The 13,199-nt window shown below is 50.6% G+C and overlaps 1 protein-coding gene across 2 annotated transcripts in view; it reads right to left on the minus strand.

Annotated features, from left to right (window-relative positions):
- POLR2B (RNA polymerase II subunit B) overlaps positions 1–13,199 on the minus strand; it is an 837,536-nt gene that overhangs the window by 791,091 nt on the left and 33,246 nt on the right. The window contains exon 3 of one of the 2 annotated variants that reach the window (XM_082254373.1): positions 3,712–3,862. The exons of the other annotated variant lie outside the window; for it this stretch is intronic. Coding sequence (XP_082110499.1) covers positions 3,712–3,862 — 151 coding nt within the window. The remainder of the gene's footprint in view (positions 1–3,711; positions 3,863–13,199) is intronic. 2 annotated transcript variants of the gene reach the window in all.

A 13,199-nucleotide genomic window follows, 5' to 3' on the forward strand; every position in this document is an offset into this window, starting at 1 on the left:
CAGACGCCACCTTAGGGAGAAAAGACTGGTTGGGTCACAGAACAACCTTATCCCTATGAACAACCAGGTAAGGTGAACGGCCGGAGTCACCAATTCAGACACTCTGCAAACAGAAGTGATAGCCACCACAAAAGCAACTTTCTGGGACAACACATGCAGAGGTATGTCTCTGATGTTTTCAAAGGGAGGTCGTTGCAAAACAGACAAAACCATATTCAAATCCCACAGAGGCAAAGGAGCCCTCCGTGGAGGAGCCAGATAATGCACCCCTTAAATAAAGGTGCGAATTAGGGAACTAGTCGCCAACGGACACTGGAAGAAAATGGCCAAGGCCGACACCTGACCTTTAATCATGCCAAACGCTGTTTCACACCTTTCGGCAAGAAAGCTTTGACCCTCGCCACCAAAAAGGAGCGAGGATGCAACCCTTGTGACTGACACCAGGCAATGTACACCTTCCAGGTACGATGATAAATCTTCCTGGAGGTAGATTTCTGAGCTCTCAGCAAAGTAGGAACAACAGTATCAGAGAGATCTCTGTCTCTCAACACCTGTCCTTTAACAGCTATGCCGTTAAAGCCAGAGACCGTAAAGCAGGATGGAAGATCGGCCTTCGAGACAGCAGATCTTCCCTCAAAAGTAGCCGCCAGGGAGGCTCAACAACAATCTTGATGAACTCTGCGCGTACCAAGACTGACGAGGCCAGTCTGGGGCCACCAGAATCACTTGTACCTGTTCCAGTGCTAACCTGCGGAGGAACCTGGACAACAGTTGAATTGGGAAAAGGCATAAATCAGCTGACACTGGTACCAAGGCAACACCAACATGTCTGTGGCGTCTGCCAGAGGATTTTGAGCCCTGGCCACGAACCTTTCCACCTTTTTGGTGAGACGAGACGCAAACAGATCCACGTCCGGAGTCCCCCCACCGGTCACACAGGAGGTGCAACACCTCCAGATGCAGGGACCATTACCCCTGATCCAAAGACTGATGACTCAGATAGTCCGCCTGCCAGTTCTCCACTCCAGGAATGTAAACAGCAGAGATAGCTGGAACCTGCGCCTCGACCCAAAACAGAAGCTCAGCCACTTCCTCGGCCGCCCGTGCACTCCTGGTGCCCCCTTGGTGATTGATTTAAGCCACAGCCTTGGCATTGTCGGTTTGAACCCGAACCGGGCGACCGTGCCACAGAGTCGCCTAATGGAGCAGACAAAGCTTTATCGCCCTGAGCTCCAGGACATTTAATCGGCAAGGATTCCTCCGACGACCACGTCCCCTGGGCACAAAGAGTGTCAGGTGCTCCACCCCAGCCTGTCAGGCATCCGTGGCGATCACTGTCCACAACAGGGGCAGAAAGGACTTGACCTGGTTCAAAGTGGGTGTCACCGTGAAAAGTTCTGTCCTCGTGAGACGGCTCAAACACACCATCCTGTCCAAGGACTGGGGATCCCTGTTCCATTTGAAAAGAATCTCTGCTTGCAGAGTCCTTATGTGAAACTGGGCAAACGGGATCGCCTCGAAAGCCGAAACCATCAGCCCCAGGGACCTCATGCAGGTCCGCAGGGAGGAGAGATAGTTGTCCCTGAGGGACCTGATCTCGCCTTGCAAAGTCTGAAGTTTTTCCTCCGGGAGAAAAACCTTTGCTTGAGCGGAGTCCAGGACCATTCCTAGATATTTCAGATGTACTGACGGAGTCAGTGCCGACTTCTGGAAGTTGATGGTCCACCAGAATTCCTTGAGCGTCTGAACCGTGACCGTCAGATCGCCTGACAGAGTGGCACACGGGCTCGCCCTCAACAAGAGATCATCCAGATAACCGAGGACCGCAATCCCCTTCTTGCACAGCAGAGCCAGCACCAGGTCCAAAACCTTGGTGAAGACCCTGGGAGCCGAAGGTAGACCAAAGGGGTAATGCCACAAATTGCAGGTGCTCCTTTGCCATTGCGAAGTGGAGATACCGCCGATGACCTTCATAGACAGGGATGTGCAGGTACGCATCCTTTAAATCGATGGAGGCCAGAAAATCCCCTTGACTTAAAGACGCCACCACCGACTGGATGGATTCCACCCAGAACTTCTGTACCCGCACAAAGCGGTTAAGTGACTTGAGGTCCAGGAATCAAGACGAACCTTGCCCTCCCCTACCTGGGCACTGAACAGGTTTGAATAAAACCGTGAAATCTCTCCCGCTGTGGAACCGGGACAATAATGCCATGAGCAAGAACATCTTGCACCACCCCCTTGAGAGATGTCAGTCAATCGGGAGACAGACGGAGATTTGATGGAAAGAACCTGTCTGTGGGGCGAGATCGAAATTCGATCTTGTACCCTGAACGAATCAGTTTGTGAACCCATTTGTCCTGAATTAGGGACAACCAGTAGTGGTGCACCGAAATTTTGGCCACAGAGCGAACAAGTGCTTCAACCAAAGCGCGTTCCCACACTGCAGGACTCCTCCTCCCCATCTGAGTGTGCCTACAGGGATCCCTCAGGGAGGGCAATGTAATGTCTGTGGTCAACTTTGGATGCTAAAGTTTCAATGGCTGCAGACAAAGAAGTTAGGGAAGGAGTCCCAGCAGGGTATCCTTGGTCCTTCTCCTGAGCTACTCCGGGGTGTGCGACAGGACAGAGGGGATACCGGGGGTCTGACCATCCACGTCCACCCCAAAACCCAACAGGGGGAGAGGGGGGAACAATTACTCACCATACCTGAAACAGGTGGGCGCCATCTCCTGATAGAACTCCTCTCCACCGAAGCGGGGGGCCTGTCGGCCAATAGGAATGCTGCAACTTGGTCCTAGACACTGGTCGTGTGTGACCTGGCGAGACGTTTAATTCGCAGGGCCAGTCTCCATCCGTTGGGACTAGGTCGCGGCCAACCTAGCGCGGAGCTGGGGTCTGCACGCGCTCGCTGGCCGGCTGGGGTGACCACTGGATCTTTATATCCAGCCCGTCGCCCAGATCCGGCTTAGTTGCTTGTAGATCTCACAGGAAATAGATCTCACAGAAAAAAAATCCGGAGGAAAAAAAAAAAAGAAAAAACGTTTTGCCAGGACCACAGATCCCAGCATGGAAATAGATCCTTACTCCTGACTAGGCAGATTAAAACTGACATCCTATAGTAGAGTGAGAATATATCTCCTGAGACTGCCCATAGGCGTAGCCAGAACTTTTTTTCTGCCTAGTGTCCTACTCCTGTAGGGGGCAGTATAACCCTACTGTTATGAAGGGCAGAGACTGCGTCAGTCAATGACCGATAGAGAAAACAGACATACAATTCACATCAGGTTTGGGTTTAAAATGATAGATTTATACACGCCTGGTTGCCACATCTGTCACCTACCGGGTCTAAGGCAAAGAACTGAGCAATTAACTGCTTGATGGCTCCGTTCTGTCTTTAGACTGCAGATATCTGGTGACTGTCAAGTCCCCAGCTCCCTGCTGTGACCCCCCCAAGCACTCACTGTAGTGGCTGGCTCAGGCTTTCAGCAGCATGCCCCCTTTTCATCGGATGGACCCAGTGCATATGGTCAGGATCTTGTCAGAGTCTAGACAAGCGGACTGCACTCCTGTGATCCCCAGGCTATATTCTCTCCTGTAAGAGCAAAGTACATTACAAGCAGATCATCTTGGATTGTTTTGTACTTTGTACTTTTAGGGTCTCCAAAGCTATTACAGGGATTTACTATAGGTTTTTTTCTGACCACTTACTGGCTCTTCTACTTCTCCAGTAGTATGTTGTGCTTCAGCCTGCAAGTCAATAGGTGGCGCATCTTCCACGATTCTCTGCACAGACATCTGAATGAACTCGTCAAAAGAATCAAGCTGCTGACGCACCAAGCCTTTTTCGTCAAAGTAAGAACTGGAAAAGAAAAATTTAGTTTGTAAATATTTTTGCTTTTTTCAAAACAAGGTATAAAGTCTTAGGCCCCTTTCACACAGGGAGTCTGTTCAGATCCGCCTGTCAGTTTTTTTTGGCGGATCTGAGCGGATGTCCCTTGCATCTCTATGGGGCATCGGATGTCAGTGGAGACATGTCCGCTGACACCCGATCTGTCAAAACCGGAAGGAAACCCTATTTTTCATCCGTCTGGCAGATCGGATGAGAATAGACAGACAGTCCGTTCCCATCCGATTCCCCCATAGAGAAGAATGGGGACCTGACAGCTGTGTCTCTGCACACAGCGCAGAGACACAGCTGTCATCCGCCTGCTCAGCGGGGGGAATCGGCGGATCGATCTCCCGCTGAGAAAATAGGAGTCCGCCTGACGGACTCAGTGTGTGAAAGGGGCCTTAGAGAAAAACTACTAAAGGCCTGTGTCAAAGGGGTTTGATTTTGTGACCATGGGCAAATGTAGCTTGTATTTGACAATAGTAATTCATATAAAATTATTCTGAATTAGTCAAGTGTATTGGAGCTCTTTTAACAACTTCCCATCTGCGCTATAGCCAAAAGACGGCTACAGCATGGACCTTAATTGACGATTCCCCCATTTTTTGCACACCGTGTTTAAAAAAAATTAATTTTAGGCTTGAAGATGGCATATTCCCTAAAAACATAAATTTTCTGAAATAAGACACCCTACAGAAAAAAAAAAAAATGGTGGTAGTTCCAAATTAAGTAGTCCTAGGAAACACATTTCAATAAAAAAAAAAAAAAAAATACCCTTAAGTTAATCTTAGGGTACATAAACTCAATACCCAATTTTTTGGTTAAAAAAAAATAAAATAAAAAGAAGGTAAGGCTTGCACTAAGTTAGCTACGTAAAATGTCCAAAGCTGGTCAAGCACATGTGCAATGGTGAGTACCCTATATTTTCCATAGACAATGCAAAAAAGAAAAAAAACTAACCCTTACAGGTCATCCGTTTAACGTTCTAGCAATATTTCTTGCACAAGAACTTCTCTAACTGTGGCGTGTGTATCGCAAGTCACATTTTCTTGCGTAGGCGTCTACAGTCATACATGCCTTGGGTTTTATGTGCTTGGGTGTAAACAAAATAGTAAACCAAAAAACAAATTTCCTCAGTAGACTTTCCATCTGCTGCCAGAACAAAATGGAGTTGAGCCAAGTGCTTCTCATCCATTCACAGGAAGTCCTTGTAATTTTAGAAACACAAGGCTCTGATTGGCTGAGGTGGTGAGGCAGGTGGATGATGACATGGTCTTCACCTCAGCCAGAGGAAGCCTTGTATTCCTAGCTAAAACTACAAGGGCTTCCTGTGAATGGCAGAGAAGCCCCCAACTTTATTTTGCTCTGGCAACAAAAAAGATGTCTCCCAAAACACAGCGATGGATTCTTTTTTTTTTTTTAATCAGAAAAAGAACTTTATTGATAATGACATAAGTCAATAAAACATTGCACAAGAAATACATAAAGTACATAAAGTAAAATACACAACCATACAGGATTCCGGAATAATGGAATTTTTGTAAAATCTTACCTGTAAAATTCCTCTGAGTGCTCCGACAGTCGCCGCCTCCTCCAAGTCATCACTATTGGGTATTGACTTCCGCTCCGCAGGAGTAGCTAGGCATAAAGACTTAGTCAAAAGAACAAAGGCATTTGCATATACACACCCATGGGGGCTGTCCCATCTGGTCAATACCCCCCTGCAGTGACCACTCCCAACTCAGTTTGGTAGCATAGCAGTAGGTAATAAGAACCCCAAAAGAGGGGCGGGGGCGGCGACTGTCGGAGGACTCAGAGAAAGGAATTTTACAGGTAAGATTTTACAAAAATTCAGTTTTCTCTTACGTCCCCCGACAGTCGCCGCCTCCTCTAAGTCATCACTATTGGGATGTCCCAAAGCAGTGTATACATGAGTGGTGGGAGACGCAACAGTAGAAAAGGCAACGCAGTACCCACATCAGAGAAAGGCACCTTACACGCACTGTAAGAGAACCTACAGGGCAACAAACAATGCTCAGCAGGAGCAACAGCCCAGGAAAGCAAATACCAACAGCCAGGGACCCATAAAAAACAAGGGTCCTTCATGGCACTGCCACACTGAACCTTGCGGCCAAAGGAGGCATCAGCTGATGCCAGAACATCTACCTTGTAGAATTTGGAAAAAGTGTGCACCGACGACCAAGTCGCAGCCTTGCACACCTGGGCCACCAAGGCCCGATGCCAATAGGCCTAGGACGCTCTCACAGATCTGGTAGAGTGCACCTCAACAGGGAAGGGTGGAACCCGTTCCTTCAAAGCATAAGCCTGTTCAATGGCCTGTCTGATCCATTTGGCAATAGTCGCTGCAGACGCAGCCTTGCCCTTCCAAGGTCCCTCAGGAAGGACAAAGAGGGAATCAGTTTTCCGAAAAGGATTCCGTAGACGACAGGTAAACCCTGATCGCCCTGACAACATCCAAGGAATGCAGAGCAACCTCCTTAGGATGCTTAGGCTTCGTACAAAGCGAAGGCAGGACAATGTCCTCATTAATGTGGAACTCAGACCACCTTAGGAAGAAAGGAGGGATGCGGACGCAAGACCACCTTATCCTGGTGAATCACCAAGTACGGAGAATGGCAAGACAACGCTGCCAGTTCCGACACCCTGCGAGCCGAAGTGATCGCCACCAAAAAGGCAACCTTCTTAGACAGCAGAGGCAACTAAATCTCCTGGATGTTTTCAAAGGGAGCACGCTGTAACACGGACAGAACCAAGTTCAAGTCCCATGGAGGGAAGGGCTCCTTCCTGGGAGGAGCCAAATGTCGACACCTTGAAGGAAGGTGCGAACCAGGGAATGAGGGCATTGGAAAAGAATAGCCAGTGCGGACACCTGGCCCTTGATCGTGGCCAGCGCCAGGCGCTCTTCCACCCCAGACTGGAGGAAGGCCAACACTCGACACCGAGTACGAGCGAGGGGAGAACCCCCTGGACTCACCAGGCGAAATAAGCCTTCCAGGTACGGTAATCAAATGTTCCAGAGGAGGTTTTCCTAGCTTTGACAAGAGTAGGGATAACCTCAGGGGGAGAGACCCCTGTCCCTCAGGACCTGGGTCTCAACAGCCAGGCCGTTAAAGCCAGCAACTATAAAGCAGGATGGAAGATCGGACCCTGAGACAGGAGATCTTCCCGCACAGGCAGCCGCCACGGAGGCGCCACTGCCAGATGAACAATGTCAGCGTACCAGGACCGGCGTGGCCAGTCCGGCGCCACCAGAATCACTAGGTGCGTTTCCGAGGCTAACCTGCGGAGAAACCTGGATAGTAATTGTAGCGGAGGAAAGGCATACATCAGACGATACTGATGCCAAGGGACCACCAGCGCATCAGAGGCGTCTGCCAGAGGATCGCACGTTCTTGCCAGGAACCTTTCCACCTTGTGGTTTAGCCGAGATGCGAACAGATCCACGTCCGGTGATCCCCACTTCACACACAGCCTTTGGAAGTTACCGGGTGTAGGGACCATTCCCCCTGGTCCAGGGTCTGGCGGCTCAGATAGTCGGCCTGCCAGTTCTCCACACCCGGAATGTGAACGGCTGAGATTGCCGTGACATGAGTCTCGGCCCAAGACAGAATGCCGGTCACCTCCCGAGCCGCCCGGCACTCCTGGTGCCCCCTTGGTGGTTGATGTAAGCCACCGCTGTAGCATTGTCCGTCTGTACCCGAACAGGACGGCCCTGAAGTTGGTCCGACCACTGGAAGAGACAGTTTGATCGCTCGCAATTCCAGCACATTTATAGGGAGGGAGGACTCCTCCGACCAAGTGCCCTGGGCAGACAGATTGCCCAGGACTCCACCCCAGTCCGACAGGCTGGCATCCGTGGTAATCACCGTCCATAACGGACGGAAGGACTTGCCTTCCGACACCGTCGGGGACTGGAGCCACCATAGGAGAGCCAATCTGGTCTGACTCCTCAAGGAGACACTCAGATCCGGGGACTGAGGCAGTCTGTCCCACCTGGCCAGGATCTCCACCTGGAGAGCCCGCGTGTGAAACTGAGCAAAGGGTATCGTCTCGAAGGCCGAAACCATCAACCCCAGCCCCCGCATACAGGTCCTGAGTGACGAGGACGGATTGTCCCTGAGGGACCTGATCTCGTCCTGCAAGGTTCGGAGCTTGTCCTCAAGCAAGAACACCTTTGCCTGAGCAGAGTCCAGAATCATTCCCAGATAGGGAAGACGAACCGATGGGGACAATGTCGATTTATGAACGTTGATGGTCCATCCGAACTCCTGCAGCGTCTGCACCGTGGTGGAAGATCGCGCAGTAGGTCCTGGCTGACGATCGCAGAAGGAGATCGTCCAGGTACCCCAAGACCGCAATGCCCTGTGCCCTTAACAGGCTCAGAACCGGCGCCAGCACCTTGGTAAATACCCTGGGAGCCGAAGTGAGACCGTAAGGTAACGCCACAAACTGATCGTGGTCCTCTGCGATAGCAAACCGAAGGTACCGCTGATGACCCTCGAAAATGGGAATGTGCAGGTACGCATCTTTCAGCTCTATCGAGGCCAGGAATTCCCCTGGACTCAGGGAGGCCACCACCGAGCGGAGAGACTCCATACGGAACTTGAACGCGCACAAAGTGGTTCAGCGCTTTCAGGTCCAGAATAGGACGCACTTTGCCCTCCTTCCTGGGCACAGTGAACAGATTTAAATAAAATCCCAAAACCTGTCCCGATGAGGCACCGGGACAATCACCCCCTGAGCAAGAAGGTCCTGCACCGCTCGATGCAGGTCCTGCAGACGCCCAGGAGGCAAATGAAGATTTGAGGGAAAATATCTGTCCGCCGGCCGGGAAAGGAATTCGATCTTGTACCCTGATTGAATGATTTCCTGAACCCACCTGTCCGAAATCCGGAGGAGCCAAGGTTGGAGGAAACCGCGCAAACGTCCGCCCACCCCTAAAACGGGTGAGGGCGCCCCTTCAGGCAGAGGCGGATAGACCCGCCGAGCCAGCATTGCCTGACTTCTGCTTGCCCGCCCAGGGCTTCTTCTGGCTACTCTGGGCCTTTAAGGGCTTGCCCTTGGATTGGTTCCGAAAGGCACGAAAGGACACCTGAGTGGATCGAGACGCAGAACCCCGCTTGCCACGAAAGGAATAATTCTTTGGGTTCTGGGGCAGCAAAGTGCTCTTGCCCCCCCCCCCCCGTGACGCCTTTCACCAGGGTATCCAACGCCTCGCCAAAAAGGCGAGAACCAGCATAGGGAAAATCAGCAACTGTTTTCCGTGATGACTGGTCAGCCGACCAGCTCTTCAGCCAGATCAGTCGCCGGTTAAGTACCGAGACACTAGATAGGCGTGCTACTAAAGGGGCCTCATTTAAGGCCGCATCACACAAATACATGATTCCTTGGTAAATTTGATCCACCATATCCAGTCGGGCAGGTGGAACAGCATCAGACACGAGGTTGCTCCTAAGCACCTTAGTCCAATCAGTCACCGCCTGAGCCACCAAAACGGACGAGAAAACAGGTCTGAGCAGCGAGCCCACCACCGTATAGGAATGGCGGGCAAGAGACTCCAACCGCTGGTCCGTGGGATCCCGAAAAACCGGGGAATCCTCAGAAGGAACCAAGGTAGCCTTGTTTAGCACGGCCACAGTGTGATCTACCTGCGGAGGCACACACCATCGTGATTCCGTAGCCGGTGCAAAGGGATAAAGCAATTTGAACCGACTAGGCACCAGGAATGGACATTTTAAAGTGTGCCACGTTTCATTAACCGTGTAATGAAACTCAGCGGGAAAGGGAAAAACCTGCGCCGATTTGCGGGTCCTGTGTGTCCCAAATGAGGACACTATGCACGGAGGACTGGGCTCATCCTCCAAATGTAGTGTTTCCTTAACAGAAACTATCAATTCATCCAGCGGGTCTAAGGATGAGCGAGACCCTGAAAAGGGCACGCTCGCTGCAGCAGCCATATCACCATCTGAATCAGAGGAGAGAGACAATCTGGGCCTCTTCCTAGCAGCACGTTCAGCCATCGGCATCTCCATATTGGACACCAAGGTCGCCACTACAGCGGCCAAATCGGGTCTTAGAGGGGCCACAGGAGAACTGGGGTCCCCCACTTGAGCTGGGGGGGAATTTGCTGTCCTGAGAATCCATTGCCCAAGATGAAAAAAACAGTGCAATAAATTTTGTCCTGCCCCTTTAAAAACCGCTGCGGAGTGCGCAGCCCCCCAGCTACATATACAGTGACAAAAGACCCCCAAATAGAAGAAAACTGAGCCAGAGCCAGAAATGACAATACAGAAGGTAATGAGAGGGAGTCTGCAGAGCCCCGCAGAGTGTTACCACTGATGTCGCTGCTTCAGAGGAAAAGGAAGTGCTGTCAGAGTAGGCTGAACTATAAGCTGCATGACTCAGGGAAAATGGCTGCCCCATAGGACTGAATGGAAGGCTCCAGCAAAATTGCAGCCGAACATGCGGTCGGAACGATCGTTCTGCCACCGCAAAATGGCGTCTGATGGCACCAAAACAGCATGTAGTATTGCCCATAGTGAAGCCAAACATGCTTGCCCATACCTAAAATGGCGGACTGCGCGGTTTTACCCCGCTGCGGCCGCCACACACACAGTCTGCACCCCCACAAACACCGAAGTGACACCGGGAAGGGGACCCCCAAAAACACACAGCAGCGCATGTACAAGCGATCGCCGCAGGGACCACATCAGGGAGTCCCACAGGTACAGACATGGGGACACACAGCAACACAGGACTGCCACCCCAGACAGAGGCCCCACACAGAAGTACTTACCTGTACCAGATGGCGTGGGGAGCCTCTCAGAACGGAAAGCCGCTGTCCTCATCTGACAGGGAATGCCGTTAGCCAGGGACATTACACTGCATGTATCGCAGATGTGTCCAGTGAGGTAGCCACCTCACGGCTGCATCCCTGCTGCGAGCAGGGATGGGTCGTTCATAATGCCAGGACGAACCACGGCTGAACGTTCGATGGTGGGCTGGGGGTCCATCTGACCCTCTGCCCTGGAGAACCAGGGCGGTCAGTCCGAATCCCAGCACCGCATGAATCCATCTTCCGAAGAGTCGACTAAAAACTAAAGCTGACAAATAAACAGCTAGTAAAGTAAGAAAAAAAAAACTGACATTTTCAAAAGAAAATCAAAAAAAAAAAAAAAAAAGATAGGCTAAGACTGTAGCCCCAGGCACAGGGAAGCCTAACTACTCCTGACGCTAGGCAGAAAGAAACCGATTTGGGAGTGGTCACTGCAGGGGGGTATTGACCTAGTGGGACAGCCCCTATGGGGGTGTATATGCAAATGCCTTTGTTCTTTTTGACTAAGTCTTATGCCTAGCTACTCCTGCGGAGCAGAAGTCAATACCCAATAGTGATGACTTAGAGGAGGCGGCGACTGTCGGAGGACGTAAGAGAAAATGTTTTCCAGTACAAAATGAAAACCGAAAAGAAAAAGCAGCATTGCCATTCCATGCACATCAGTGAAGAAGACATAAAAAGTAAGAGCAATAAAAGCAACCAAACACTTGTTGCTGCTAACAGTTCAGCTGCCAAAAGCATTCCATCACCTACATAAGCAAACAATTTAAGACAAGTTGAGGAGAAGCTACCGCAGGGGAAGCCAACCAGGAGCCCCATATTTTCTCTAATTTCAGAGGAGCTTTTCTGTGATAATAAGTGTGTTTTTCACGTATTAGAATAGAATTGACAGATTGGATCCACTGCGCACCAGTGGGGGGTTGGAAGACATCCACACTCTAGCAATCAGCTTTTTAGCCAAGTATAGAAGTCTGAGTAGAGCCACAAGAACATGTGGATGGTATAGCTTTTCATCCAAGCAGCCCAATAAGCACACCTGTGGATCCAACTGAATCTGAACCTGGTATACAATATTAATAGTGGACACCACAAACTGCCAGTTTCGTACCAATTTGGGGCATTTCCAAAGCATATGAATAAAATCACCGGTATGCAAGTGACATTTGGGACACAGGGGTGAGAAACGTCTACCCCACGAAACGTCTACCCCATGCATGAAGCTGTCTCGGGGGTTCTATAAGTACTGTGTAGCACAAACAGGTGGGACAGTTTATGGCTAGCAGATACAGAGACCAGGGGGCCCACCTCAAGGATCTGTTCCCAGCGATCAATGGGGCCAAGATCCCTCTCCCACTTCGCCCTGCAGGGAAGCAGGGAAGGATCCTGTAGGGAGGATAAGGTAGTGTATATTATAGAAATTATACCTTTTTTCTCACTGTCCCTAAAAATGGATTCCAAAAATGGAGATTCAATCAACCTCAGAGGGGTATGGCGACCCCGACTCCAGAGTGCGTGAGATAAACTCATATTTTGATATTGACAATTTCCAAGTTGGCCTGCAACTGAGCCAAGGGCTTAATTGCATGGCCGCACAGCTGGGAAAAATATTTAACCCCAGCCTGGATCCACCCAGGGAAGGAACCCAGCTGAGCAACCTCTCCATAGAAGCGATTATTCCAGAGGGGTACAAGCAAAGAAGACCCAGATTCTGCTTTACCGCCTTCCACAGTCTAACAAAAAGGTGAGAGGTAGGGCAGTGGGGAGGTAACTCAGGGAACCCCATTTCCATCAAAGAGAAGGAGGTGTATTCCGAGGCAGACAGTGTGAGCAAAGCCGGGAAGGGTCCACACAAGGGAGGTCCCAGCCCGTGAAGTGCTGTAACTGACGGAAAAAAGTACATTTGGACATGATGAAGGGCCAACCCACCCCTATCTTTAGGATATTGCAGGGTAGCAAGCTTTAACCGAGCCGCTCCACCCCACCATATAAGTGCCCGGAATTGGGAGTCTTTCCTATCGAACCAGTATCTAGGTATCCACATCGGCGGAAGGGGGGGCTGTGAAGGATATAGAGTAGTTGAGGAGCCCAGATCATTTTGATTAAGTTTACCCGACCTGTGACAGTGAGGGGAAGTTTACTCAAGCTAGCACATTTAGCACGAAAACGGAGGAGGAGAGGTTTAAGATTCAGAGAAATATGATCTCTAGAGTTAGCAGAGACTACCACACCCAGATATCTGAAGGTGGAGACCACCTGTAGCTGAGAGACAGCAGGCGGCATAGTCACCGGGAGAGGGTCTAGAGGAAGCAGAACTGATTTGTCCCAATTAATGGCAAAGCCAGAAAATGAGCCAAATCGTGTAATGAGGGACATGACCTCCCGCAGGGAACCCTCAAGGTCCCCGAGATACAGTAAGGCATCATCCGCATAGAGGGAGATCTTATCCTCCCT

The sequence above is a fragment of the Pelophylax lessonae genome (assembly GCF_965119305.1).
Source record: "Pelophylax lessonae genome assembly, chromosome: 1".
NCBI lineage: Eukaryota > Metazoa > Chordata > Amphibia > Anura > Ranidae > Pelophylax > Pelophylax lessonae.